Source organism: Eleutherodactylus coqui, chromosome 4 (assembly GCF_035609145.1).
Source record: "Eleutherodactylus coqui strain aEleCoq1 chromosome 4, aEleCoq1.hap1, whole genome shotgun sequence".
NCBI classification, from domain to species: domain Eukaryota; kingdom Metazoa; phylum Chordata; class Amphibia; order Anura; family Eleutherodactylidae; genus Eleutherodactylus; species Eleutherodactylus coqui.
Window position 1 is genome coordinate 121382334 of NC_089840.1, and position 25776 is coordinate 121408109.

Genomic DNA, 25776 nt, shown 5'->3' on the forward strand with positions numbered 1-25776 from the left:
TATAGAATGGCTGCGGCAGCCACTGGTGTACATTATATGCCTCAGGACTGCTTTCAGCCCTCTACACAATGCTTGGCAGGGAGCACTAGAATGGCGGAGGAATAAACCGGTGAGGGTAACATATGTTCTTTAATTTTTTGTAAAACATTCTTTGCAATATGTATTAGTGTTTAACTCAATTCTGTACTTTTCCTACACAGGACATTTTTAGCCCCAAGGTGGGTTAAGGATAGAGTACATTTTATCTCAATACTCAAATACAGGTGAGCAATACTGTACACCATTTTTAAAGAGTAAACTACACTTTCCAAAAACTTGACAGACATGTCAAAATTATCAGTGGGGGAACCCACTGCTGAAGACCCCCTGCTGATCAGTAAAACAAGGGGGCTGCAGCAATCACCAGAGGGCTGCTCTCTCACAGCTGCCTTTCCTTTCCGGCTCCTACAGGCAGCTGCTGACCTGCAGAGTTATATAGGACTATAGAACTCCTTTGGAGCAGTTATCTTCAGTTGCCAGAAGTGGCCAAAAAGAAGTGAAGAAAGCCGAGAGGGAAGAGGCAGCACTTGAATGAACACTGCTGGCCCTAGTCCCAGCAAGCAGCAGTAAACTTTTGACATGTCAAAAAGTTTCTGAAAAGTGTAGTTACTCTAAGTTTGTCTACGAGAGACAGGCACAAGCTGTTATAATTATGCCAACGAGTATTGTAGTTGTATTTGGTGCATAGAGTTCATCGTACTCCATTAAAGTAGTTTAACAAGGGTATTAGATTGAAATCACGTTCTGAATTGTTACATGGATGATGCAGATTTAATGCATCTGGTCTGGGATTGGGTACAATTGTGTGAATTTTGGAATGAGGTACTAGAGATATTTAAATATATCTTGTCGATATTGGTCTTCGTCCCAGAACTTTAGACAGGTAAATGCATCTTTGGCTTGTTGGAACAAGTATTCAGTCCCTCTCACTCACTGTTCAAACCGAACGAGCCAACAATGGTTTTTATGCCTGCATAAAGACGACGAGAGAAAAGCGAACAGTTCTTGTTAGTTGTTCAGCTTTTGGTTCACATTTAGATTGATCATTCACTTTTTTTTAAAATATAAAACGATAGATGTTAGTCTAAAAGCACCCCAAGTCATGCATATATTAAAGATTGATGTTGACATGTTATCCAAATTGGCTGTAGTCCCCCCCCCCCCCCTCCTTAGGCCTCATGTCCACGGGCAAAAGAATTAAAATCCGCAACGGATTTTAACTCTTGTCCTGCACGCGGATCCGCATCCCATAGGGATGCATTGACCACCCGCGGGTAGATAAATACCCGCGGATAGTCAATTAAAGTGATTTAAAAAAAAAAAAAATGGAGCATGAAAAAATCTGGACCATGCTTTATTTTCGTGCGGGTCCCCTGCGGGCTTCTATTGAAGCCTATGGAAGCCGTCCGGATCCGCGGGAGACAAAAATCGGAATTTACTCACCCGCTTCGGTTCTTCCCTTCGCCGCGGCTCCATCTTCTCTCCGTCGCGGCCAGATCTTTTTTCTTCAGGCCGACGTGCCCTGCGCATCCGCCAGGCCGAAGAAAGAAGATCCGGCCGCGACGCAGAGAAGATGACGCTGCGGCGAAGGGAAGATCCGGAGCGGGCGAGAGGTGAGTTTATTCCTATTTTTATGCCTCATGTCCGCGGGGCAGGAGGGACCCGCTACGGATTCTCCAGGGAGAATCCGTAGCGGGCCTGATTTTCCCTGTGGACATGAGGCCTTAAGCAAGCATGAGGCATCATGTGAACATTTTCTCCAGTGACAGATCCACTTTACATGGAAATTGGTGGAGCTCACTTTTACTGCTGTTTCCTAGCAAATACATTGAATTCAATGAATGGCTTAGCGCTGTCTGTGATTGGCTGAGCACTGTGACCAATCACAGGCAGCGCTCAGCTGTCATTTATTGACTAGCTGAGCGCTGCCTGTGATTTGCTGAGTGCACAGCCAGCCAATCAGATATAGCTCTTTAAATTCCCACCTGATGAAAACTTCTAAGCAGTGCAGGGAGAACAAGCGGCTGAGTCCTGGCAGCGGCAGCGACGAAGAGAAGATATTTTTTTTTTACACATGCTAGGGATGATTTTTCAGGGAAGGGCTTATATTTAAAGCCCCTTCCCAAAAAAATCACTGCAGGGGTTTCCGGCAGCCCATTGCATTCAATAGGGCTTCAGGCAGCAGTGGCGGCCTCATTGAAAGCAATGCTGCAATGCGGAAGCAGGCTTGTAACCAGAGTTTTTGCTTTTAAATCAGAGCAAAAATTTGTGAGAGCCTGCGCTCGCAAGTCAAGACGCTCGCAAGCTGAGGCACCCGCAACCCAAGGTATCATTGTACATTCCCCACCTATCCACAGCATGATTGGCCTATCCACAGCATGATCCACCCTACTCCTCCCTGTAGCAAGTTGGAACCGTGAACTCAGGACCGTCCAGATCATACATTACCCATCCTGTACATCATTCCTAACCATCCAGTTAAAGTGGTTTTTAAATACCAAATACAAAATAAGTTGATGCAAAAAGCCCCCTAATCTACCCAAAAAGGGACACGCAGATTAAAATACCAGTTTGCATTTATTCTTATTGTACTTTTATTTAGTTTACATTCGAGAAATTACTTGGGTCAGCTTTTATAGGCAGCGAACAGGATACAGAAACAGACGAACAAGAAAGTTATTTTACAATTATAAGCTTTATTTCTATAAAGGAATTTTAAAAGGCAGAAATGTGTCACACAAGCTGAAGGTCTCGAGAGAAGATAAAGCTAGTCAGAATTTTTGCTGTACAAAGCTCGGAAAAAAAACAAACCATTTCAGTAGACAAAGCACAGAGACAGGTGGGTTCTGCAAATTGGTAATTCCATGTATCAAAAATGCTGGTGTACAATGTGTGCATTATTTAGCAATCATGTGATGGAAAGGGGGGGGGGGGGGGGGGAAGGGGTGCAGGATGCAAAACATAATACATAAACATTAAAAAAAATTAATCCCCTCCAAATTTTATGGATATTAAACCTGCTGGTAGATCAATCACAACAACAAAATACATGGCTTCATTTGTGCCTTATTATAAGGATTATGGGGCTTTTTGCCTTTAACCCCACAAATCCCCACTATTATTCATATACACATCATCTTTATTACATAAAATACAAAACAAGACCCTTGTGCAGTGGTACATCCCTACTTCCCACTAACAGAAGGGAGAGCCAAAGCAGTTGTCACTCAACCATATATACTTCCGCATGAAAAGAGGGTCAGAAATTGCGATTTTGGCACATGTTCTAATGAAGTGAGCAACAGCCGGAAGATTGGGGCAAAGGATTTGGAATATGCGCAAACCTACGTGACTGTATAGCTGAAAACGGGGAACAAAATCAAAAAGATATCTCCAAGTTCAGTTTCCTGTCCTGTTTCTCATCTGTGAGGCCCTTGTTCGTCTTGTAGCATTTACACATGTCACAAGATTGCTTCGTGGGCATCTTATAACGCAACAATTGCTTCTTGTTCAAGTCTGAAGTATTATTAGCACAAGATTACCATCACTATACAAAAACTAACATTGTAAGAGTTTAAGAACATTCTGTGGCTCATAAAAATGGGCACTGAAACGCGTTAGCAGCTGTGCTATTGTGTATCGGGATTTTACGAAGCAGCTAGTAACGTTGGAAGACTTTGCAAGAGTTGCAAGTCTAGTTACTTGGAGGGGGACAAGGCGGCTAGGGCAACATGGCACCTGGTCCAAGACGGCATTGTTGCGTTGCTACACCCCAACTAATGAAAATGAATGTGGTTGCACAGAAATTCAGGTGGTTTGAGTTTTTGCTGACTTTTGTGGTCACTTTTGGGTCACACTACCGCATTCACAGTCATGGTGATCTTTCTCCACACAACACGTCACATAAACATAGTTGCCATGTACGCTAGTCTTCTACAAAGCTGGAAAGCCATGATGTAGGTGATAGGATAGTACAACCTGCTTATTAATCATGTTGTGCTATGCAAATGCACATAACCCATCAAGTTGAACTAACTTTCCTTACTCCAGTGCTGCTCCCTTTCTGCTAGGTCTAGTAAAACCATTTTTTGGAAGGGGATATCTAGAAAGTACATCGGGTCAAAAAAAGGTCCCAAAACAAAATATGGCACGAAAAATAAAAAAAATTACATCAAACACCCAGAATCCCACATGTGCTTTTTTTTACTTAGAAAACAGAAACAAGACTGTTTAGGGGGACACATTGGGGTAGAGAAGGAGGCACTGCATGTACAAGTGATGCTTCCTGAAGAATTTTCCAGTCCCAATCGTGCCCAACTCTAGATAGACATTTATGTGGATAAACAAATGAAACAAAACCATGGATACATACATTTACAGTACAAACTGTGCATATAGCCCTTTGCTACTGAAGTCTCTGATATTGGATAGCAGGTGGTACAGTAGCAAATGCAGCTACTCACTTTGTTCTTCAATTCTTCTTTCCAAAAAGGGTCTAAGAGTTGACTTATAGGATGGAGCAACGCTGTTTCTTCCTGTGTTTTCGGACTTGCAGTGCTGCCCGTGTTGCCATTTCAAACACTTCCCGCACTCCGTCCTTTGTCTTAGCAGAACATTCAAGATAACCAAAAGCGTTAATTCTATTGGCCATTTCTCTTCCGTCTTCTGGCTTGACAGGCTCCTGCAAAGGAAAAAGAAAAACAAAAAAACCCTCCATTAGGTCTGGTGTAACACACTCATCTTATTGCTTGATAACAAGCACTTGTGAATCTATATTCATCTTCAGGGGTGCCGAGAAAGTATTGCAGCGACACTATGGCCACTAAGTACTAACAAAGCACAAATGAATGCATATGTTATTTGCCATCTATCAATTTATACCAGTTTTTGACTTAAACCAAACCCCAAAGAGTTATAATTTGTGCACTCCCATTTTGAAGACAGTTGCAAAAAATGGGCATAATCACAAATGGTCTTGAACTTGAAGGCCATGTCCACTTTAACAGTGAGGTCCGAAAACTGCAAATCCATTCCATATAGCAGCCGTATATTTTCTTTTTCTTTCCCAAATGCACTAGATTTATGAAATTGTGCCCTTTAAAATTTGACATCAAGGATTGCAATGATTTTTTATTTCCAGACTAGCGTAAAAATGATCAAGGGTGTATCTACCATGGAGTACTTTGGAGAGAAATACCCCTAGTCCCGGTTGGTCCCATGCATAATACATACACTTCAGGACTCCCCTTTTCAAAATAACTGCAGCGCTAGCAAAGTTGATTGCTTTGAGGGATGTAGGAAGGGTATGGAAGGGAAAAAGCATACCAGGCCCTTCTGTTCTGGTAGCCATATCAAGCATCATAATGCAAAAAGGGAGGGAGGCATTTTGATTTTTGCAATGGGGAATCCTCTCATGTACGCCATGGCCAATAATATGCATAACCCAAGTGGAGTTAGATTAGGGATCAGTAGAATTCCTTAGGAGCCGTGTGTGGCGCAGAGTGTTAAGGCAGCAGAAATGCAGTCCTAAGCTCTCACTCATGACCTCAAGGTTGACTTAGCCTTCCATCCTTCCAAGGTCTGTAAAAAGAGTACCCAGCTTGCTGGCGGGGGGTGGGGGTGGAGAAAGGTGACCAGGGAAGGCAATGGCAAACTGCAAAAACAGTCTGGCAAGAAAAAGTCACCCTAGGAGTCAGTCATGCTCCATGCTTGCACCAGGGGATGAAAAGCAAAGTGAGCACATCTTCACACATCTACTAAGGCAGAACTATATAATTTAGGTTATCCTCATTAGATCAACTATGTACACAGTAACAAAGAGCGACTCCTCAAGGATGCAGTACAACAATGCAGTAGTGATAAACTAGACAGACGATTCCCCAGACAGTACGAGCTACTGTATTCAGCTCATCACTGAGTCAGAAGAAGGTCTCTAAACCAAACAACCCCTGGAAGAATGACATTTTGTATTTTTTTGCTAAGTTCATACTTGTTTCATCTTGGTTAGCTCCCTCCGGGTATGTTCATCATTTCGAAGATCTTTTTTGTTACCAACTAGAATAATGGGAACGTTAGGGCAGAAATGTTTCACTTCAGGAGTCCACTTCTCTGGAATGTTTTCTGTTTTGAAGACAAAGAAAAATCAGAAATCATAAGAGCAATCAATCCTTTATTTTTAGAAAACAATTTATATAAAGCTGCTGCACTACAGGGTCTGCTAAAGAAAAAAATGAGACAAACGCAAGAAATACACACCTCACCTAAAAGGTTACCCTCATCACTTCTTCCGAAAAGGCCACCAAGGGCAGCACCATAAGAGATGGATAAAGTCTGCCCTTTGTAAATGACTCCGGCGGCATCCGAACCATTCGGAACAATCGAGTTAGGCCGAGATAGATGCAAGATATTAACTGCAGGCAAAACATGGAGATGTGACTCCACAGCCTCCTGAATAGAGTTTAGTTAGTTGAGGGGAGATCTGCCACTTGGGTCAATATCTTGTCTATAAAAAGATTTGGGTTTTGTGTAAAAGACACAAGACAATGAGGGCCCTTAACATTATTTGTCATCTTGTAGGTTTTAGCCAAAATATCAAGTAATACTTGATGTCTAGCATTTTTGCAGAATGCAGTCTGGCCTTGATTTTGGAAAAGAATATGGTGTTTGTTCTTTTTGTGGGGCAGCCCACCTGATCTAGTAGTATGGACATGACCAACAGGCTGCGAGTCTACATGATGAACTACATGCAATTGTATGACTGGTAAAGCATAGAAGCTTTATCTATGTGTAAGAAAAATAAGGAAATAGCCCTCTAATAATTATGGTGCACGTGTAGCTGTCTATCAGTATTTTGTCTAGTGCTCCTCCTCCATACATTATTCTGGCTTTGCATGTTGCTGGGAATTGGCATTTGCTCATGATACAAGACTACGAGAGCATGTACAGAGTGCTACAAGTGCTGAACAATCAGCAATGCAGGTAGGTAGCCCTCAGTATTTACACAGGCAGATTATCTGTACTATACGGACAAGTGATCATTACTACTCCACCTACATATGAGCAAACATTTGCTAGTTTATCATTTGCACTTTTACATGGCCGATAAAAACCGACTAAATTATCAGGTTCTGTAAAATGCTCTTGAGGCTTTTTTCCAGCAAATTTATCCGAAGGGCTTACCTCACAGCCACTTAAACAAGGGCCATAGAAATAAGTTATACACTTTTTTTTTTTTAAATAAAAGGAGACGCTTTTTAGCCAAGAACTGTATTACAGACAGCATACGAGTACCGAGGTCAAAATGGAAAAGACCACCAAATACATTGCTCAGAACAATTATAGTAAGTAACATAACAGCTATAGTAAGTTATAGTAAGAATCCATGTATGACGGACAAGCCATACCAGCATCCGTGTGTAGAAGGTACACCTCGTTTTAACAAAAAGAAACATATGCATCTCAAAAAATGGAAGGAAACCTGCACAAAGCACTTGCAAGGTTGTCTTGCATTCTCCTCGGATCACCTCTTCCCTGCAGTTACCTTAGGTGCTCGGATATAGAGATCTTCTTACCTAAACTGTCTGGGCTGTCAATTGAAAAACACATCAGAATAACATCGGTATCAGGGTATGAGAGCGGGCGCAGCCTGTCGTAATCCTCCTGTCCTGCCGTGTCCCACAGAGCCAGTTCCACCTACATTGAAATAACCTAATTAGTTTGCACAGAAGGAGAGGAAGGATTATAGGATTAGGAGCGAGCAGGAGAGATAGAGAAGAGTGGAACGCGAGGTGCTCAGCATTTAGCGCCTTCAGATTGTATAACTGGCACGAATACCAAGAGGAATTGGACAATCTGGCCAAGAGCCACGCAATTAAAATGTAAGCTCCCCTCCAAGACAGCTTTTTTGTTTTACCATTCTTTGAAGAGACGCGTTACACTTGTACACAGGAGAACCACATACTAAGGGTCCTTTTACACAGGCCAATAAATCCTTTGTCGCTTAGTCAAGAAAAGCATTTACACTGAACGATAAGCGCCCAAATTCCCACTGGATGCCGGAATCAGAACGAGAATTTATTCACTTTTTATTCATTCAGTTTCTGCATACAGAAAACTAACCTACAGATCAGCCAGTGTAACCAGGCAGATGATCATCTATGAATGACTGCCTATTTACTGTGGATGTACTTGAACGATCCCCGATCCCTCCGCCTCCATTCACTGGGTGATTCTTGTTTCTGTGCTTTTATCGTGGGGATGACCATCGGGCATCTGCGTCCAACAGGTCGTTCCGTGTAAAAAGGACCCCAAGTCTGAACTGAAACCAATTCTAGCAACTTCCAAGCAGATATTCTCATGTGATTTCTGTCCATGTTCGAGAGGTATATGAACTCACTGGAAAAGGAATCCATTCATTGAAAAATTGCTGTATGCCCTATTTTTGTCAGAGTTTTGCATGAGAATGAGACCAGTTTGTTGTCCCGCATATCACATGGTGCGTCCGTGTGCTGTGCGATGCAAGTTACGCCCGAGAATCTTGGGCACAGCTTGCTCTCGGCCGTGTATACATAGCCTTATAACATGCAAGCCCTGCTGTCTCCAGAATGGAGGTCTCCCAACCCAATCTTACCTGGTGAATGAATGGCACTCCATTTCTACAGAATTGATGGGAGAATGAAAAAAATTCCACCATTGTTTTTTGGGGTTTGTTCTATTGGTATTCACTGTGCGGTATAAGACACATGACGAGGTAATTCTCTGGATCAGCACAATTGTGATACCTAGTTTATATAGTTTGTGTGCGTTACTCATTTTGCACACTAAGACTTACATTTTCTGGTTCTTTTAATGCAGCGACAGAAAAAAAATAAAAGGGTTTCTATTTTTTTCCATCGCAGACCTATAAAAGGACTATTGCGGGACAACCAGAAGTTATTGCAGGTACCATTTTCAGCTACAGATGACCGAGCTCCCAAAAAGCAGAATAAAAAGTGAGCAATGAGTAACAAAGAACAGCAATTCTACAGTAGTATTTTTTTTTAATCACATTCAGTGTGGCGTAAATTATTTTTTCCTACATTCTATGGGTGAAAAATGAATGCCCTGAAACCAAGTTTATGCTAAGGGTTGTGTAAAAGTAGTAAAAAACATTTGAAGGAAATTAAAATGGAATTTGCTTTCCACATTCCAAGACGCATAACACTTATTTTTCCACCAACAGAACCACGTCAGATTTTGTTTTGTTGCAGGCAAAGTTGTACTTTTCATTTAGTTCGGTCTTTCACATTCGCTGTATAAGTGATGAGAGGCTGAACAAGCGCTCTTTAAACTGAATGATAAGTGAATGATCAGTGAATGATCCAACAGTGATATTTATGCCTGCATAAGGGCTCTTTCACACGAGCGTATATCGGCCCGCCGTTTTCACGGTCAGCCAATGTATGCTACGATCTGATGCATTGGATTCCAATGCATCAGATCACATGGCCGAATTCTCGAGATGTAAAAGCTCTGGGCCAACATAGCGCCGGTCAGCAAAGGTAGTCCTGGAACACGTCGGCCGATGCATAGTCTCCTATGGGAGCCAATGACAGCGGCCAGAGAAGGGAGGCAGTTTAGTAGTGTGACTGCTAAACTCACTCCCCTTTCTCTCCTCCTCTTCGGCTGATTGCAATGGGAGGGGGCGGGATCTAAGCACCACCCCGTCCCCTCCCATTGTTGGCTGCAACAAGGGGCGGGAGCCCCTCCCATTGCAAACAGCCAGAGGGGAGGAAAGGAGATGAGCCGACGAGGGGGAAGGAAGGGGAAGGGACAACGGCATGGTAGCCTCTGCGTATATGCGCCGGGGGCCCATGCCGTCTGAACGGGCGCACAACCGTTAGATTTGTGTGCCCGCTCACGGGTTTTTACTCCTCAGGTTGTAGAGTATATCGGCTGGCCGTGAATACGGCAGCTGATATACGCTCGTGTAAAAGAGCCCTACGATGGACAAAACACGAATGATCATTCTGAATAAAAGCACATTAAGGCATCTACAGATTTTTAACTCTCTCCAGTGACCAAATGAAAAGATTCAATTATAAATGCCGAAATGTTAACAATCATCCGATTAAAAAATATATAATATATAAATAAACACAAATTTTCACATCCAGCATACTGCACGCACACTATATGGTTTCATTAATGCAATTTACATAATCTCACCTGTTTTCCATCTACTTCAATATCAGCAATGTAGTTTTCAAAGACAGTTGGCACATAGACTTCAGGAAACTGATCCTTGCTAAACACAATTAAGAGGCAGGTTTTCCCGCATGCACCATCTCCAACAATTACCAGCTTTTTTCGAATTGCTGCCATGGCTGCAAAGACAATAAGATTTCAATTATTTAGAGAAAAATCTGTTATGGAGCAATCTTGTGTAAATCATTTAGCTGAAAAGTTACCATATTATATTACACACACACACACACAAAATTTATCAGTTTAACTGTAGATTAAAAAAAAAAAAAAAAAAGAAGGACTACTGCTGTGCATATGAAACACCTGAAAAATATAGAATAGTAGAGTTGGGAGGGACCTCCAGGGTAATTGGGTCCAACCCCCTGCTCAGTGCAGGATCACTAAATCATGCCAGACAGATGTCTATCCAGACTGTCTGAAGACTTCCATTGAAGGAGAACTCGCCACTTCCTGTGGCAACCTGTTCCACTCATTGATCACCCTCACCATCTAATCTGTGTCTCCTCCCTTTCAGTTTCATCCCATTGCTTCTAAGTCTTTCCTTGTGCAAATGAGAATGGAGCTGATCCCTCTGCACTGCGACAGCCCTTCAGATATTTGCAGACCACTCACTACCCTGGTAGCTCTTCTCTGGACTTGCTCCAGTTTATCTAAGTCTTAAATTGGGGTGCCCAGAACTGGACACAGTATGAGGTCTGATTAAGAAAGAGTAGAGGGGGATAATAACCTCACGTGAACTAGACTATGCTTCTCTTAACACATCCCACAATTGCGTTTGCCTTTTTTGCTATTGCATCACACTGTTGACTCAGGTTCAGAGCTTATTCACATGGGCGTATATCGGCTGGGTTTTCATGCCCTGGCTGATATATGCTGCCCCTCTGATGCATTGGTTTACAATGCATCAGTGCACAGTGGTGTATCTCTGCAGCATAAAAGCGCCCGATCGGCAGCTACATTGACTCCTATGGGAGCCAATGACAGCTCCAGGAGAAGGGAGGTGGGAGGAAGTTTAGCAGCATGAATTTTAAACTGTCCCTTTTCTCTTCTCTGCCCCTTGTCACTGTTTACAATGGGAGGAGCGGGACTAGGGCGGAGCCAAGACCCACCCCTCCCACTGCAAACAGCAGCAAGGGGTGGGAGCTCAGCACACCAGCTCCTGCCTCCTCCCCCTTGCAGAGAGCTGTCAGACAGTGTATACATTGCCCTGTGCATCACACGGTAGCGTACATCATCCGGCTGTGAAAACATCCAGCTTTATAGGGAAGCCTGTTCTATAAAACATCACAAATCATGGCAATTGGAGCGTGCCACAATCCTTTTTTCCCCCTAGCAAGATAGCATTAGAGAAAACGTCGCCAATGTGAAGGAGCCCATTGGAAAGCTTGGGCTTCACATACATGCGTTTTCTCTCGCTATCGCAGCAAAATCAAGTTATTTTGTCACTCATGTGAAAGCAGCCTTAAGCTGGGGCAGGGCAGAGATAAGGTACCCTTACCCTCTTCCTAGTTTTATGTTCCTACATGGAGGGACATACAAATTTAGCACAATATGCCAGTTACATGTACGTCCTGAATCACCTTACTATGGCAAATCCTGCCTAAAATATTCCTGCGTTAACAGGATTTACACTTTGCAGAAGAGGATGGCTTAACAGATCAAACCCCAGCAGACCGCTATGCTAATCAGAGCCAAGTTACTAAACCCTTTATGTTGAGACGATCTGAAGCAGCGGTGCAGACGGCATTGCAAGAAATTGCAAGCAGCAAGACGAGACATCCTGTTCCGTCGGTTGTCCAACGTATATAAAGTTCAAGAAACTACGCAATACAAGTTTAAAGTGGGAGATTAGAAGTAAACTGCAAGAGCCAATAGGTCACAAAGCTCCAGCGACGGCATTCACATGCAGACAAAGGATTATTAGAATGGAATGTTACTGATTTAAGCAATAGTCAATATGTACATAATGTTTCTCAACCATGGCACCTGCTAGTTTTAAGGGTTTCCTCAGGAAGGCAACGGTATAGGTTTTGGAAATGTATGGCCATCTTTAACTATATATAATGACAGGACAGATAAAACTCTATGGCAAGAGTTTCGAAGTATTAAAGGTTACACCCTATGTATGTGTGCGCATTTCTGGCTATGTGGCAACTTAAACCCGGTAGTTTCTGTGAACTTTAACTACATCACAAGGTTAAATGCATCACAAGGTTAAATGCATTCTCTTATGCAGCTGTCATCCAGGAAATAAAATGGGATATTCCAGAGTCTCATTGCCAGTGTAACTTCCTTCAAGGAATTGCAATAGGTGGCATGCCAGACTGTGCTGCACCTACATTAATCTTTGCACTTTAGTGAACCGAACCAGTAGAACCCAGTTTTCAGTCGAAATTTGCTAAAAGTTGGTTTCTACCTGAAACAGGGTTCTAGTTGTTTAGTTCGCTCAACACTAGTCAATACTGTCAAAGCTACATAAAAGCTCTGTGGAACACTTATGGCTGTTCGAGTTATACATCAGTTTTAGGTGTTTGGTGACGTTCCAGTTCGAATCGAAGTAATTTTTTTTTTTTAAATTGAATAGTTTGGCAAGCCAGCTGAACAAAAGTTTTCAAAAAAGTTTGCTCACTATTACTCCCCACATTTCCCACTCTGGAGAAGCACTCTTAATACAGTAGATTATTCTGTACCCACATTTTACTCTGAACTAGTGGGCACAAATATGGTTGTTATTCAGCGGTACAGATCAACTCTATTCCAGAATATGTTCAGTGGTCTAACTATAAGGGTTGCAAAGTCTGCAGAAGGATAGAATTACTATAACCCAGAGTGCCTGGGACAAAATTTTGCAACTAGGCCTAAAATTTTAATGTAAACCCACAATATCGGAAAAAAATTGGCTGCTGTTTCGTTGCTGTTTGCACCCTGTTTGAGTTCTAGGAATTAAGTTTTCAATGTAGATTTCTTTTTTTTCCTGCTGCCCTGCTGTTTGCAATCTACTTACAGGCAGGGGGTTTCCTAAAGCCATCCATTCTGCCAATACTATAATGGCCAGAAGTTACTCTCCGACATTGCACATGTTGCCTTGCATAGTGCTGCTCCAGTGACCATCTAAATGCCCATCCTTCTATTGCTTGTAGTAACAGAGGAGTTAGATATTCAGCTAGTATCAGTTGAAGTATGCAATTTGCCACACACACAGTACTGTAGACCCCTAATAGCCCAGTGTCTTAATATCTGCTCAGATCTGTGATCTGGTTGCAAGCACAGCCCTGCTCAGTCTGAGTTCAGGAGCCAGTCTGCAAAGTTAGCACTGTAAGGGAAACCATAATGTTTGAACACCATCTTGCGCCACACTCCATTTTGTAGCTTGACATGTATTCAAAAGATATTTTAGCAGATGAACAGGAAAATAAAAAGTTTACAAGACTTGAAGAAACCTGTGATTGACAAGTGTGTGCTCAGGGGAAGTCAGATGATTAAACATGGACTTTAGAAATGTACTCTGCTTAGCAAATAGTAATACAGATGATACAGAGCCTGATGTCACTGCAGGTGCTAAGGTTTAGTAACCAATAGAGAATTGTAACAAGTTATGCATATGTATAAGTCAGTTGTCCTCTAGCCTCATTTCCAATGTGTCTAAAAGGACTATAAATATTTTGGCTTGTTAACAAACAAAAATCATTCTCTATTTACACAAATGCTGTGTGACCTGCGATTCTCCGAGCAGCTCGTACTTAACCCGGATTTGGACCACCATATACCTGTACCGCTCCATTGCGCTGACAGCACCACTCCCACGTACAGAGTGTCCTAATATCTTAGTAGAGAAGCAAAAGGCCTGAAGGGAGACCACAAGTGGCAACCAATTCAAGCTTTATATTCCATGATAAAACAGAGAAGAAAATGTAATGCAAGTACATTGCAAGATGGATGATACACAGGTTGTGTCCCATTTAAGCTACTATTCTGATAATACTCTTATGGCAACAACTCCCTTGAAAATTGAATGGCTAAATTTCCCAAATCTGATCTACTTCACTTCTGAAAGGAAGTGCTACAAACAGGAAACTACAAGGAGTCAAAGTAATAATGTTGGCCGTAGACTTGACTCCTTTTCACGAAATGGGATTAGATGAGCATATCCATGGCAGTTTATTATGCAAGGTACAATAGATGCCACATGATCTTGCTCAAATATTCTGTAGAGTTAAGGCCCATTTACATGCAAAGATAATCTTTCAAAATGATTGAAAGTTTGTGATCTATTTGCATGAAGTGTTAATGGACACTAATGTCCATAAACATTTGATAGTCTTCATTTGCATGTAAATGGGCCTCCAGCAGCTGTTTACAGAGCCCAGCATGTGACTAATTACATGCCCTGCTGTGCAAAACAGCTGCATTGTTGTCATTGGGGCTGCTGGCAGAATACAATGTAATCTCCCAAATCCGTCAGAGACTACAGCATGTGGTCTATTGAGATACTTTATCTTTCTGAGGCTGAACAATGGATTTTAAGTTCACCTTAAAATCATCGTTCAGACGAAAAGTGCACAATGCAGCGTTTACATGTAACCATTATCGCTTATTTTCAGTCGTTTTACGCTAACGATTAACGCTCAAAATTCTTTGAATGCGCCTTTACCTCTAACCTGAAGAGCTATTCAAGAGAAAAAAACACTGCCATCTTCCACTGCAGTAAACACCACTTGACTAGCTCTGCCTAGCAAGACAGCTCTGCAAACCAGGTACATCATCCATTTAAACCACACGTCTTCCTCTTTAGGGTTATATTAGAACAGGCACACGGCATATATTTTACCCAGAGCATTCTGACTTGTATATCAAGTGGGTAATTCCACAGAACACCTTCGCCCTGGAATGTACTGCAGATCCAGCCCACAAAGAGAAAGGGGATGGAAAATCACCTGCATAGTCAGACAGGTGTGGACTTTAGCCATATAGTTACATAACCTTGGCTAAATTTCACAACCTGTAATGCAGAAAGAAATCTGAGCCATGGTGGTAAAGACCGGCAGCAGTAAAGTCTAGACGATCAGCGTGTGGTAGGAAAGATTAGTACAGTAGATTTTATGTAGGGGTTGCAGGAAACTCAACAATGTAAATATAAAAGTTGGTTTATGAGAAGCTATACAGAATTGTCAGGGTGGTTTCACATCACGCTGGAAGTTCCAAGCGGAGTCACAGATCCGGCACAAAATGCCTGGCAGCTGAGTGGAAAGCGAAAGGACCCCATTCTAGTGAGTTGGAACCGAACAATGCCGGACACATCCATCTTAAAACGGAGCCGTACGGCTGGGGGATTCCAGTTTCCTGCTCCATTCACGGAACCAGAATCCCCGAAGTAGATGTGAAACCACCCTGGCATGCAAGTTTAAGTCACACTTTGACATCAACGTATGCGCATGCACCTGAGCGCTGCGTATTTGCAGAACAAGGTTTTTACACACATCGGCATGTTTTACTGCCTTTTTTGCTCCTGCAAGGCACGCTCATTTGCGAGTGGCAAAAAAAAAAAAAAATGCACCACTTAAAAAGGGCAATGGGTCTTATGAGTGGTCACGCAGTTTCACACACCTAGCGTATTGCATATCCCCATTGAGTTCTATGGGGACTTTGGGTATGCAAATGCCCAGGAAAAATCGAACATGCTACTTTTTTGTGTAACTGAGATGTGCAGGAAAAATACGTGCATGTGAACATACCCACTGAAATCAATGGATTCTATTCTCTGCGTATTCAGCGTTCAATTTTCTTGCATACACAGATACGCCCATGTGAAAAAAGCCTTATATTGGGACATGGTGATACTTCATGTGCCCATCTCACTCACAACCACTACAATTTAAGAAATACTCAGTACATATCTGCTGGTTAACGGCTGTACAGATAAAAGGTATTCGACTAACAATGCACTTCAGTTAGTAAGGCGTATTACTGGAACAGCTTGACAGTAAAGTGTGTACTTCTGTCTATGCTGCCATGTTCGTACAGAAGAACAGGAAAAGAAAAAAAAAAGGCTCAACTTCACTCAAGATTTGCTCTGAAAAAAAGGGCAATTCTTGAAAAACAAAAGTGAAATCTAATCCGAGCACTAAGTGGTGGGATTTCGTGAGACCATGCTATTCATCCAGTCAGCGAGGGGAAGCGTGCGCAGGCCTCCAGCGAGAGAAGCATTCATAGAATTCCAACTACATTCCTTTTAAAAGCCGATTACTTCTAACACTTTACTGATCCAACCTATCAAATTCACCCTTAACACAAGATGCACCATGTTTGCTGGAGGCTTGGAGAAACTGAATTGAACATACATTCATTCCTCAAAGTAGCTGTACCAATGGGAAGGCGTTGAATCTGCTGCCCACCGGTCACCATCAGACCTTCTTTAATTATAGGAGGTTTCTGCCCCTTAAGCTGCTTTTCAAATTTGCGCTGGATCCGTCTCAGATCTAGCACAAAACGAGATCAAGCACTGCATGCAGGGCTTCTGCTTCCATTAAGACACCGGACAGCTGAGTGGGAACCAAATGGACTTAGTTATAGTCAATGGGGCTCATTTGGCACTGTTCAGTAACGTCATAAGACTGATCTGTTCAAGCCTTGGATCCCCTTTCCTGCTTCTATAGCAGAACAGGAAAACAGACCCCCACCACAGATGTGAAAGCAGCCTTATCCTTCCGGCATCCATCACTTAGGCTGTCTGTCCACGGGCGTTGCGGTATCCCACGGTGGATCTCCAGCACAGGAGCCGCCACTGGTGAGCAGGAGCCTGCAGATGGATCTCCGCGGTCAGCCTATCTGACAGATAGGCTGACAGCAAAGAATCGCTGCAATTCACAGCATACTGCGATTTGCCGCCTGCCAGCAGAGAATCGCTATGATTCTCTGCTCATGGATAGGGGGGCCTGCGCTTTCCATAGCAACGCTATGCAAAGCGTGCATTGCGTTTCCTGTGGCCGGATTATAGCCGCGGGGAACGCAATGCAAAGACACCCGTGGACAGGCAGCCTTACAGCAGTAAAATCTACGTAAAAAGTTGAGTAACCTTGTAGGTGCACTGTATTTATCGTGCATAGACTGTTAGAGCTACAGTTGGGCATTTCCAATGCCAAGCAGCAGAATTGTGAACAGAGAAGCTTGACAGCCTATGCCCCATAATGGCTAATCTGAAGTCCCACAATACAAGGAGATTCACGAATAATACAAGAGTAAAGCTGATTTGTTCATACATGAATTGACATACAGAAGCCAAAATTACATGAAAGGAGAGAATTCAAGGTTCTGTGTGTGATATTGGATTTTAAGTTGGATGCATAAAAGTGGACGACATGCCAAACCCCCCCCCCCCCATCAAACAATTATGTGGGACCAGGCTCCCGTGGTGTGGTTGCCACGGAAAAATGGGTGCACTACTATACCTAGCAGCCAGGTAGGCCTTAATTATATATCAGTAGGTTGGGGTAAATCCCTGTTTAGCACAGAACACCAAAAACCACCTTATTTAATAGTACAGAGTCAACATGTATTGTCGAAAGACAAGAAAAAAGTAGACAGCGCTCAGGGACTAACCTAGATGACTAGACATAAGTGCAACATAGGGCAGAATTCCTATAGGCATTTCAATCACCCAGCCTGCAGCTCCAGGCTGGCACCACCACTGAGTAACCATTGCCCTCTCCCCTTGGCGTTTGTGCTACATATAGGATGGCGCATTCAGACCCTGGGGGTCGCATATTAGCTTTTTACACCCCATCTCCACACCATTCGCAACCTGATTGGTTTTTTTGAGTTGGCCGATTCACGGCGATTGGTTGTTTAGGTTGGCTCGAGTAGAGGTGGTGTTGAATAGGGATATACGCCTGGGGGCCAGCGGTCACCAACTCCGTAGGATGCTGCATGGCTGTCGGGCCAAATAAAATGAGACAGCGAGACAGATTTCGCCTGCGGGTCTTATGTTTGACGTGTGCCCTGCTTACATCAACTAAGGAGCACATTTCAGGAATTATGGCAAGGCTTGTTACTCAAAGCGCACAGCGGCATGTTTGTGATAAGAAATGCAAGGAAGCTACTATGTTAAAGAGACCCTTCGATCCTAGGGACAAAATTTATCCTGGGAGTGGCAGTAGGGGAGATCGTAATATTACGTGCAGACCTTTATGTGAGTGTGCTACAGATCCAACGATTATTCCTAGGGCTCTTCGTTCTTTCACAGTGGGTGCATGTGAGCAGCATGGCCAATTAGACTACAGCATAGTGTCTTTGGCTACCAATGCGCAGTTTGCATCAAGTAGTAAGGGAAGCCGTGCAGCCATCTTGGAAGGGGGGTCCCCTAGAACTGAAGGTCTGCAACCCACCAGTGGGTAATGCAACTTCCCGACCCTGACCCACTCAGGTCCTGGACCACAGTTTTGTCCTGAGATAGGAGGAAAATACTTTTAAGTAACTTTGAAGAAATTAAGTGTACAATACAATTTTACTGAATGCCAAGCTGTTTGTCATCACAAAGTTACGTCAGTCTTTCAGAAGTCAGTTGACTCCCATCAAATTTACCCTGATCTTAGTCAAGCATATTGCTCACATGCATCAAGCACATGTAATGTGATACACCAACTGTAGAAGTCCAACAACTGACCGCATAGTTTGACAAGGTAACATGGAATCGATTTACTACAGTATGAGAAATGTACAGAACATTGTAAAGGCACGTTCACACGCAGCATTTGACGGGGCTGGAAAAAAATATATGACTCTTCAACAAACGCTCCTGTGACCTCTTGTTTTGTACAATCCAAACCTGGCAACGTGGATTTGATGCACATTTTGAAGTTCCATAACATTGCAAGGCCAAAATATGATACGTAAAAAGAGTGGAAAAAAAAAAAAAGCGCAACATGCCATTTTTTTCCCAATGCCATGTTTAATGTATGCCTGGAAAAAAACATGCACATGTTGTGAAGATAGGGACACCGTTTCTAATTACAAGTCAATGGGACGTGTATTGTAAGTATATTTGGGTGCGAATTATGTGTTAAAATACACACCAAAGATACCCTAAAAGACAGCTACAAAGTAAGACACATACAAAAGTGAAGTCAGAATAGCAAGTTATCCCCCAAGTCAGTGCTTCCCAACTGCAGTATTCAAGTCCCCCCAATAGCTCAGGCTTTCTGGATTTCCTCAGTATTGCACAGGTGATATAATTATTCTCAGTGCCATTGACATTAACACAGATATTCTTACTATCAGATATCCTGAAAACATGACCTGCTAGGCTGCCCTGTGGACTGGAGTTGTGGAAACACTGCCCTAAATACAAGGGATCCTCTTCTGGATAAAGCTAGAAGAGGTTCCAGCAAGACTTTTTTTTTATATTTCCCATTCCTCTTTAATCCACGTCTGACTTTGGCTCAAAAACTGCAGGAAAATCTGCCATAAAAAGTTGTGAAACCATCCTAGGCGGACTGTAGATGTCCGACAGGTGGTGTAGGGGTGCATACTGAGCCATCACAGATTGCAAACTCTCTACAAGAGACAAGAGGATGTTGTGGTGCAGGCAGATTGTGAGGGTGGAGGATCAGCTAGGAAGTCATCTGGCCATCCACAGCTGGCTAGCTTTACTGTGGTCTGCTAGGATTGATGTGGCTAAACAAAAATACACTATAGACGTTTGTATATGATTAAACCTTATTTGCTCAACTACAGAAAAAGAAAAGTCAGTGCTCAAAGGGCAATTGAAGGCATGTTATCTACGGTTATTTAAAACCCAGCAGCAGTAGGGGATAGTAAGTACTGTTCAGTATGCAGAGAGCTGGAGGATTCAAATAAAATTTCCCATGTTGCCTAAATCTCTCACTATGGCTCCATTACACTATTTTAAAAGGATCCAGTCATTATGTCAACCGTTATTACGGTACTAAGGTACCGAGGTAGTGCAGGCAAAGTTTCCACTGAAGTAAATCGCCTGTAATACCAAGCCTGACTACTACAATGAGAACGGAGCTCCTGCTTCCTGCAGAAATCAGCTCTGTGTACAAGTGCTTAAGCCCAGCAAACAGCTGATCAGAGGGTGTCCCGGGTGGATGACCTTCACCGACTAGTGGCCTGTCCAAAGCTTAGACCATCAATAGTTTATAACAGGACAACCCTTTTAATGACTGCTGTAATTTCAGAATTTAGCCCTAATAAAATTCCTCACAAGAACACATTTGTAAATCAGTTGTTTCAAGCACACCTGATGTAAGTAATGAAGTCCTTGATTAGTTGCATCAGGTCTCCTTGAGATAAAACATCAAATACCTAGAATGCCTAGGGCTTTGTTGACTGAGCCATTTAACTGCATGGTAGAGCGATCACTCTGGTGACTATCAGCCCATGTAAAAGTATCCCAAGTCAATAGAGCGGCCCAAAAAGTTCTGGTGCATTCAGACAGAACGATATCGTTAGTTTGAACCATTTTTGGTTCAGTTTAAACACGAGCCAACGACTGAAGGACAAACAATAGATCACTTTTCGTTTGTCATTCAGTGTCAGCCAGCATAAAAAGAAGTTTGCTTGTTCCCTTCTCGTTGTGTTTAAACACTTCTTGTTTAATGTTTCACATAGGAATGTGTAACAGAACTGAATGAGAACTGAAATGAGTATTAGCTAAACAGACGGCACAAGTATGAATGAGCTGGTAATTAGGCCACCAGCTCTTTTGCGCGGGCAAGCCAAAAACCTTGTATTTCTCATTGTGTGTAAAAGGGCTATTAAGGGTAGATATCACTGCCTAACTCAAACAAGGAAAAAAAGGATACAAAAAGATTGCTAAGTTCGCATGTTCAGAGTTAAAAAGACCTTCCAGGCCTGGAGAAACAAACATGGCCGCTTGGCTTCTTTATCTGATTCATACTGTGCATTGGTAGTCTAAAGGCTCATTTACACGCAAAAATAATCTTTCAAACGATTGAAAAATTGACAGTTTTAGCGATTATTTTGCATAAAGTGCTAATGGACACTAGTGTCCATTAGAACTTTATCAGCTTCATTTGTGTATAAATGAGCCTCCAGGAGCTGTTTGCAGAGCACAGCATGTGCTCTGAGCTCTGCACACAGCTCCATTGTTCTCACACGGGCTGTCCACTGAATATAATGTAATCTGACAGCCCGTGGAGAACATAGCGTGTTGTCTGTGTTACCTTCTCTCCGGCTGAACGATTGATTTTAAGCTCACCGTTGTTCAGCCAAAGAGTAAACGATGGTAACATTTACGTGCAACGATTATCACTCATGCCATCGCTTCAATGAATTTTGAGCGATAAAATCAATGTGTGTAAATGGGGCTTAAGGCTGTGTTCATATGTCGGTTTTTGTAGCAGTTTTTCAACTGCAATTAAAAGCCACATCAAAAAAGCGTGCAATTTGCAAAAGCACATGCCTTTTTTATTTTTAAACCGCACTTTTCTTTTAATTATAGGAGAAAACGCTGCACCCTGTAGGTATAGTGTGCTGGAAGAAAAATTCCATCAGTGCCTATAAAAGAAGGCCAGTGGGGTAACACCTCCACGTTGGTTTGTCTGGGTATTTGGGGTCTTAAAAATAGCTGATGCCTTTGCAGAATTATTAGCGCTAATGCAGCATCTGAGGAGCAGGCCCTCAACCAAGGAGACCGTGCGGTAGAGAATTAACCTAGTCACGGGGCTCTACCATCTCCTCCCTAAGGGTGGCCAAGAACCCGACCTAGGGGGGAGATCACGTTTAGTAACCCGGGTTACCTTAAGTCCTGTTTTGTCACAGTGACGCCAACGTTCCTTCTGTGGCGGATCACCCAACTGGAATAAAGTAGTCCACACAGTACTTTTCGGTCCTGTTCCTTTACTTCAAATAAAGCTTGTGATAACAGATTGACTTGTGTGCAAATAACTTAAAGTCTCAGTTATCTGTTGGATCTCACTCTAGGCCGAAACTCTTTCAACTGGATGGAACTCTTTCGCACTTGACGATCAGGCAGTTAACCACTATTCTCGCTTGACTTGTGGTTTTTGCTGACTAGGTACATGCGGTTCTTGTGCTCTCACACCCATGCATCCTCGACATGTCCTGGGTTGCAAAACCCCTGAAAAGGCAGAACTTCCTTATATGGACTCTCTGGCATGGCCGTGCTCCGGCAGGAGCAACAGCCCAGCTCTCCTCCATCTCCATCACCTCTTCAGCTCCACTCTTCTCAAACTCCAGCTCTCAATACGCTTCTACACATCTCACCCACAACACATCATGTGTACATCAACCAATCTATGACTATACGAAATGATACATTTTCCAGACATTAGCAGCCATTAGCACCTTTTTGTCTGCAGGTGCTAATACACAACTTTTACTCATTCAACACTTTTATGTATGTCTCAATGTCATTGTCATAAAATGCATTCACAAGTTCTGGAGGGAATCCCAAATTTTGGGTCACTACACTAATTTGACTAAGTAATTTTTGCAAGCATATGCATACACACACACTTTTCTTTTCCAGTCGTCCTGGAAACTCTGCTATAAAAAAATCCACTTATTACAGTCCTGGGACAGGCTATCTAGTGTTTAATATATCTGCATAGTAGATCCAAGGATCTGCACAATCTCCCATTTTAAATTTGGGGGCCAACACCTGGTGACTTTGTCAAAGGGTCAAATGCTGGAGCCAACAACTCTAAATTGGCTTCCAAACAGCCAGACATTTGAATAAATTCTAATCAGAGGATGAGATTAGAATTGAGACTGGCAGACAATCCTGTCTCAAATCTGCAATCTGCCGAAATAACCATTGTTTGGCTGACTATGGTAATTTCATCCCATATAGATGCCAAACGGCATAGCAAGTACTGGATCTTCATCAAGGATCTGTCCTATCCATATGTAGTTTATATTCCGATCCAACTAAATATTTCCATTCTATCATTTCACAGGAAATGGTACCGTTTTGAGCTGTCCAGTTTAAATGTTATAACTACTGTGATTCAGTGACGTTAGATGGGTGTTCCTAGGGCTCAACCAGGGTATTTAACCTATGTATTAAGCACATGGTACATAGTATGCAGAAAATATGCATGTGACATATGTATTTAAATGTACCAGGCTCATAATGGTGTGCTATATGCAGTAGAATAGTACTTTTTGACCCCCCCACCCAGCACCTTAAAACACACAGGTCCGAGTTATCTAATGTAAATGAATGGGCTTTTAGCACTGCATATTTAGTGTGCAAAAATTATTCGCTCGTGTGAGTGAGCCCAAACAGCTGAGACACCCTTCACCTGTGTCAAAAATGAGAAAGATGGGGCATGTTGAAATCCAAATGCTAATCTTTTCAGATCTCTGTCAGGATAGAGTCAGGAGGCCTCCATACACAATTGATCAGTGGGACAATTGTAGGTCGGTAGAACCCAAGAGTTTTAATGTGTATGGCCCACTTCACACTACAGAGCACAGCAGTGTGGGAAAATGGCCTTTCTGTAGTGAACATGGGAGAGAGGAAAAAAAAAAATTACAAAAACTATCCATAGACTCGATGACCGAAGCCAATAAAATCTAAATTCTTTTGTAGGTGGTGCTTAAACACCAGAACCTAAAGACCATTTTACTTGACTTCTGTTAAGACCTTTACAAAAATAAACCATTCACTACAAATCGTGACTCATGGCTGTCTTTGGTAAAATTATGTTGATTTAACATTCAACAGGACTGCGCTGAAGAATGAATGGGCTACATAATGCTTGGCATTGTTTGCCTTGACAGTATCCTTGATAAAGATTATACCAAGTTTCCATGGTAACCTGATAACTGGATCCACCGGAGCAGAAAAGTCCCAATTTACCATCTGCATGACTGTTACATTAGAGTCATTGCTCAGCGAAATATCCCATAGTAACGATGAGGATAAAAGTTTTGCTTTACATCAATATGGATGTATGGTCCACAGTAGTGACTTTTAAATAGTTCTTTTTTGGCATCTTCATGGTCACCAGTGTTCGCAGGTATGAGACATTCACAATGCTTTCAGCGAGAGATGATAAAAAGTTTAAAAAAGTTTCATCATGTAGAGACAACTTCTGGCACTCATGTTCTGCTTGGCTTAAGGTACCCATACACCTTCAATAGCCATTGGCCACTTACTCGACCAACAGTTATTCTTCATGACCCCATACAGATTTCAGACTCACTTTGGCCGAGTGTTCTCAATATAGTGAGGGAAATAAGCAGCTGCCAGGTTTTGGCTCATCGCCCCCAAGAGTAAAGTAACTGGCATTTTGATATCCATAAATGATCCTTCTTAACCCAAACATCTGTTTTGGGGAGGGGAATTGGACCCACACACAAGAATCAGGAAACAGTGCAGCGTTATCCTCCATGGGGACATACCTCATCTTCAAAACATATGTCTTAATATTGTGTCCAATTACAATTTCTAAGGGCTCACTCATGCGTGTATTGGTGCACATTTTAATTTGCACACGTAATACGCAGTGCTAAAAGCACATTGATTTACAGTGGGCCATTCATACCGGTATTCTTCACATGAAAGAAAAAAAAAAGAAACGGTGAATGGTATATTTAAGCAATTTAACCTTTATCTGCAAATCTCTCATTGCAATCTACTGCTAACTAAAATGCAGGAATAGTAATATCTTGTGAACAATCCATTGTGACAGTGATACCTGGAGAATATCAAGAAGGGCTCGTTCAGCCCAAGTTAACCATTTGCGATTCTCTGTTCTATTTGAGGAGCAGAGAGACTGAAATAAATTCATTAAATTCGATTCTTAACGAAAATCATGCAGTCTAAAAACGTTGCCCTCACTAGCTCGTTTGTTCGGGGAAACGAGAATTGACGCATGTAAAAGGAGGTGCTCCTCTGGGTAATATGCAAATAAGGAAGATGGAATACCTCTGCAACGCCAATGGCAGCATTCCTTCAAATCAATGCTGGACCCTTTATACAGCTCTGTAGAGCAATGATTGGGAATTGAAAAACTGCACACTGACGAGGGTCAAAGCCCAGAAACAGCTGTCTGTGTATGGATTCTGGCTTGGTTTTCAATTTCCAATCATTGCTCTACAGAACCGTATAAAGGATCAGGCGTTGATTTGAAGGAATGCTGCCATCCAATAGGTGGTGCTGCAGAGGTATTGTTCCATCTTCCTTTGTGCATTACCCAGAGGAGCATGGATGGCCTTATAAGTCTCCTCACTCACCTTCTTGGTGCTAACCCTAAGGAGAGATTACTCCTCCCGAAAGGAGTCTAAGGCTGGTACAAGACCCCTGGTGTAGATTTGACTCTCCTTTGGTCAACAAACAACTCAGCCCATGAACAAAGGCTCCAGGATAGCAACTTGATAACAGTGCAGTGTCCTAAGAACAAGTCCTATCTTCTGCAGCGGGCTTGCTAATTGTAGTTTGCCCCTTTCTAGTGTGCACACCTGGTGTCCCTTTGATGT

General features: G+C 42.5%; 1 protein-coding gene across 1 annotated transcript in view; it reads right to left on the reverse strand.

Moving 5' to 3' along the window:
• Nucleotides 1-2715: 2715 nt before the first annotated feature.
• The window catches only part of RHOC (ras homolog family member C), a 45383-nt gene continuing 22322 nt past the window's right edge, over nucleotides 2716-25776 (reverse strand). The window contains exons 2-5 of the mRNA XM_066600051.1: nucleotides 10246-10403; nucleotides 7611-7731; nucleotides 6029-6159; nucleotides 2716-4720 (exon numbers count right to left, since the gene is read on the reverse strand). Of these exons, the coding sequence (XP_066456148.1) occupies nucleotides 4547-4720; nucleotides 6029-6159; nucleotides 7611-7731; nucleotides 10246-10401 (582 nt within the window). The 5' untranslated portion in view covers nucleotides 10402-10403 and the 3' untranslated portion in view covers nucleotides 2716-4546. The remainder of the gene's footprint in view (nucleotides 4721-6028; nucleotides 6160-7610; nucleotides 7732-10245; nucleotides 10404-25776) is intronic.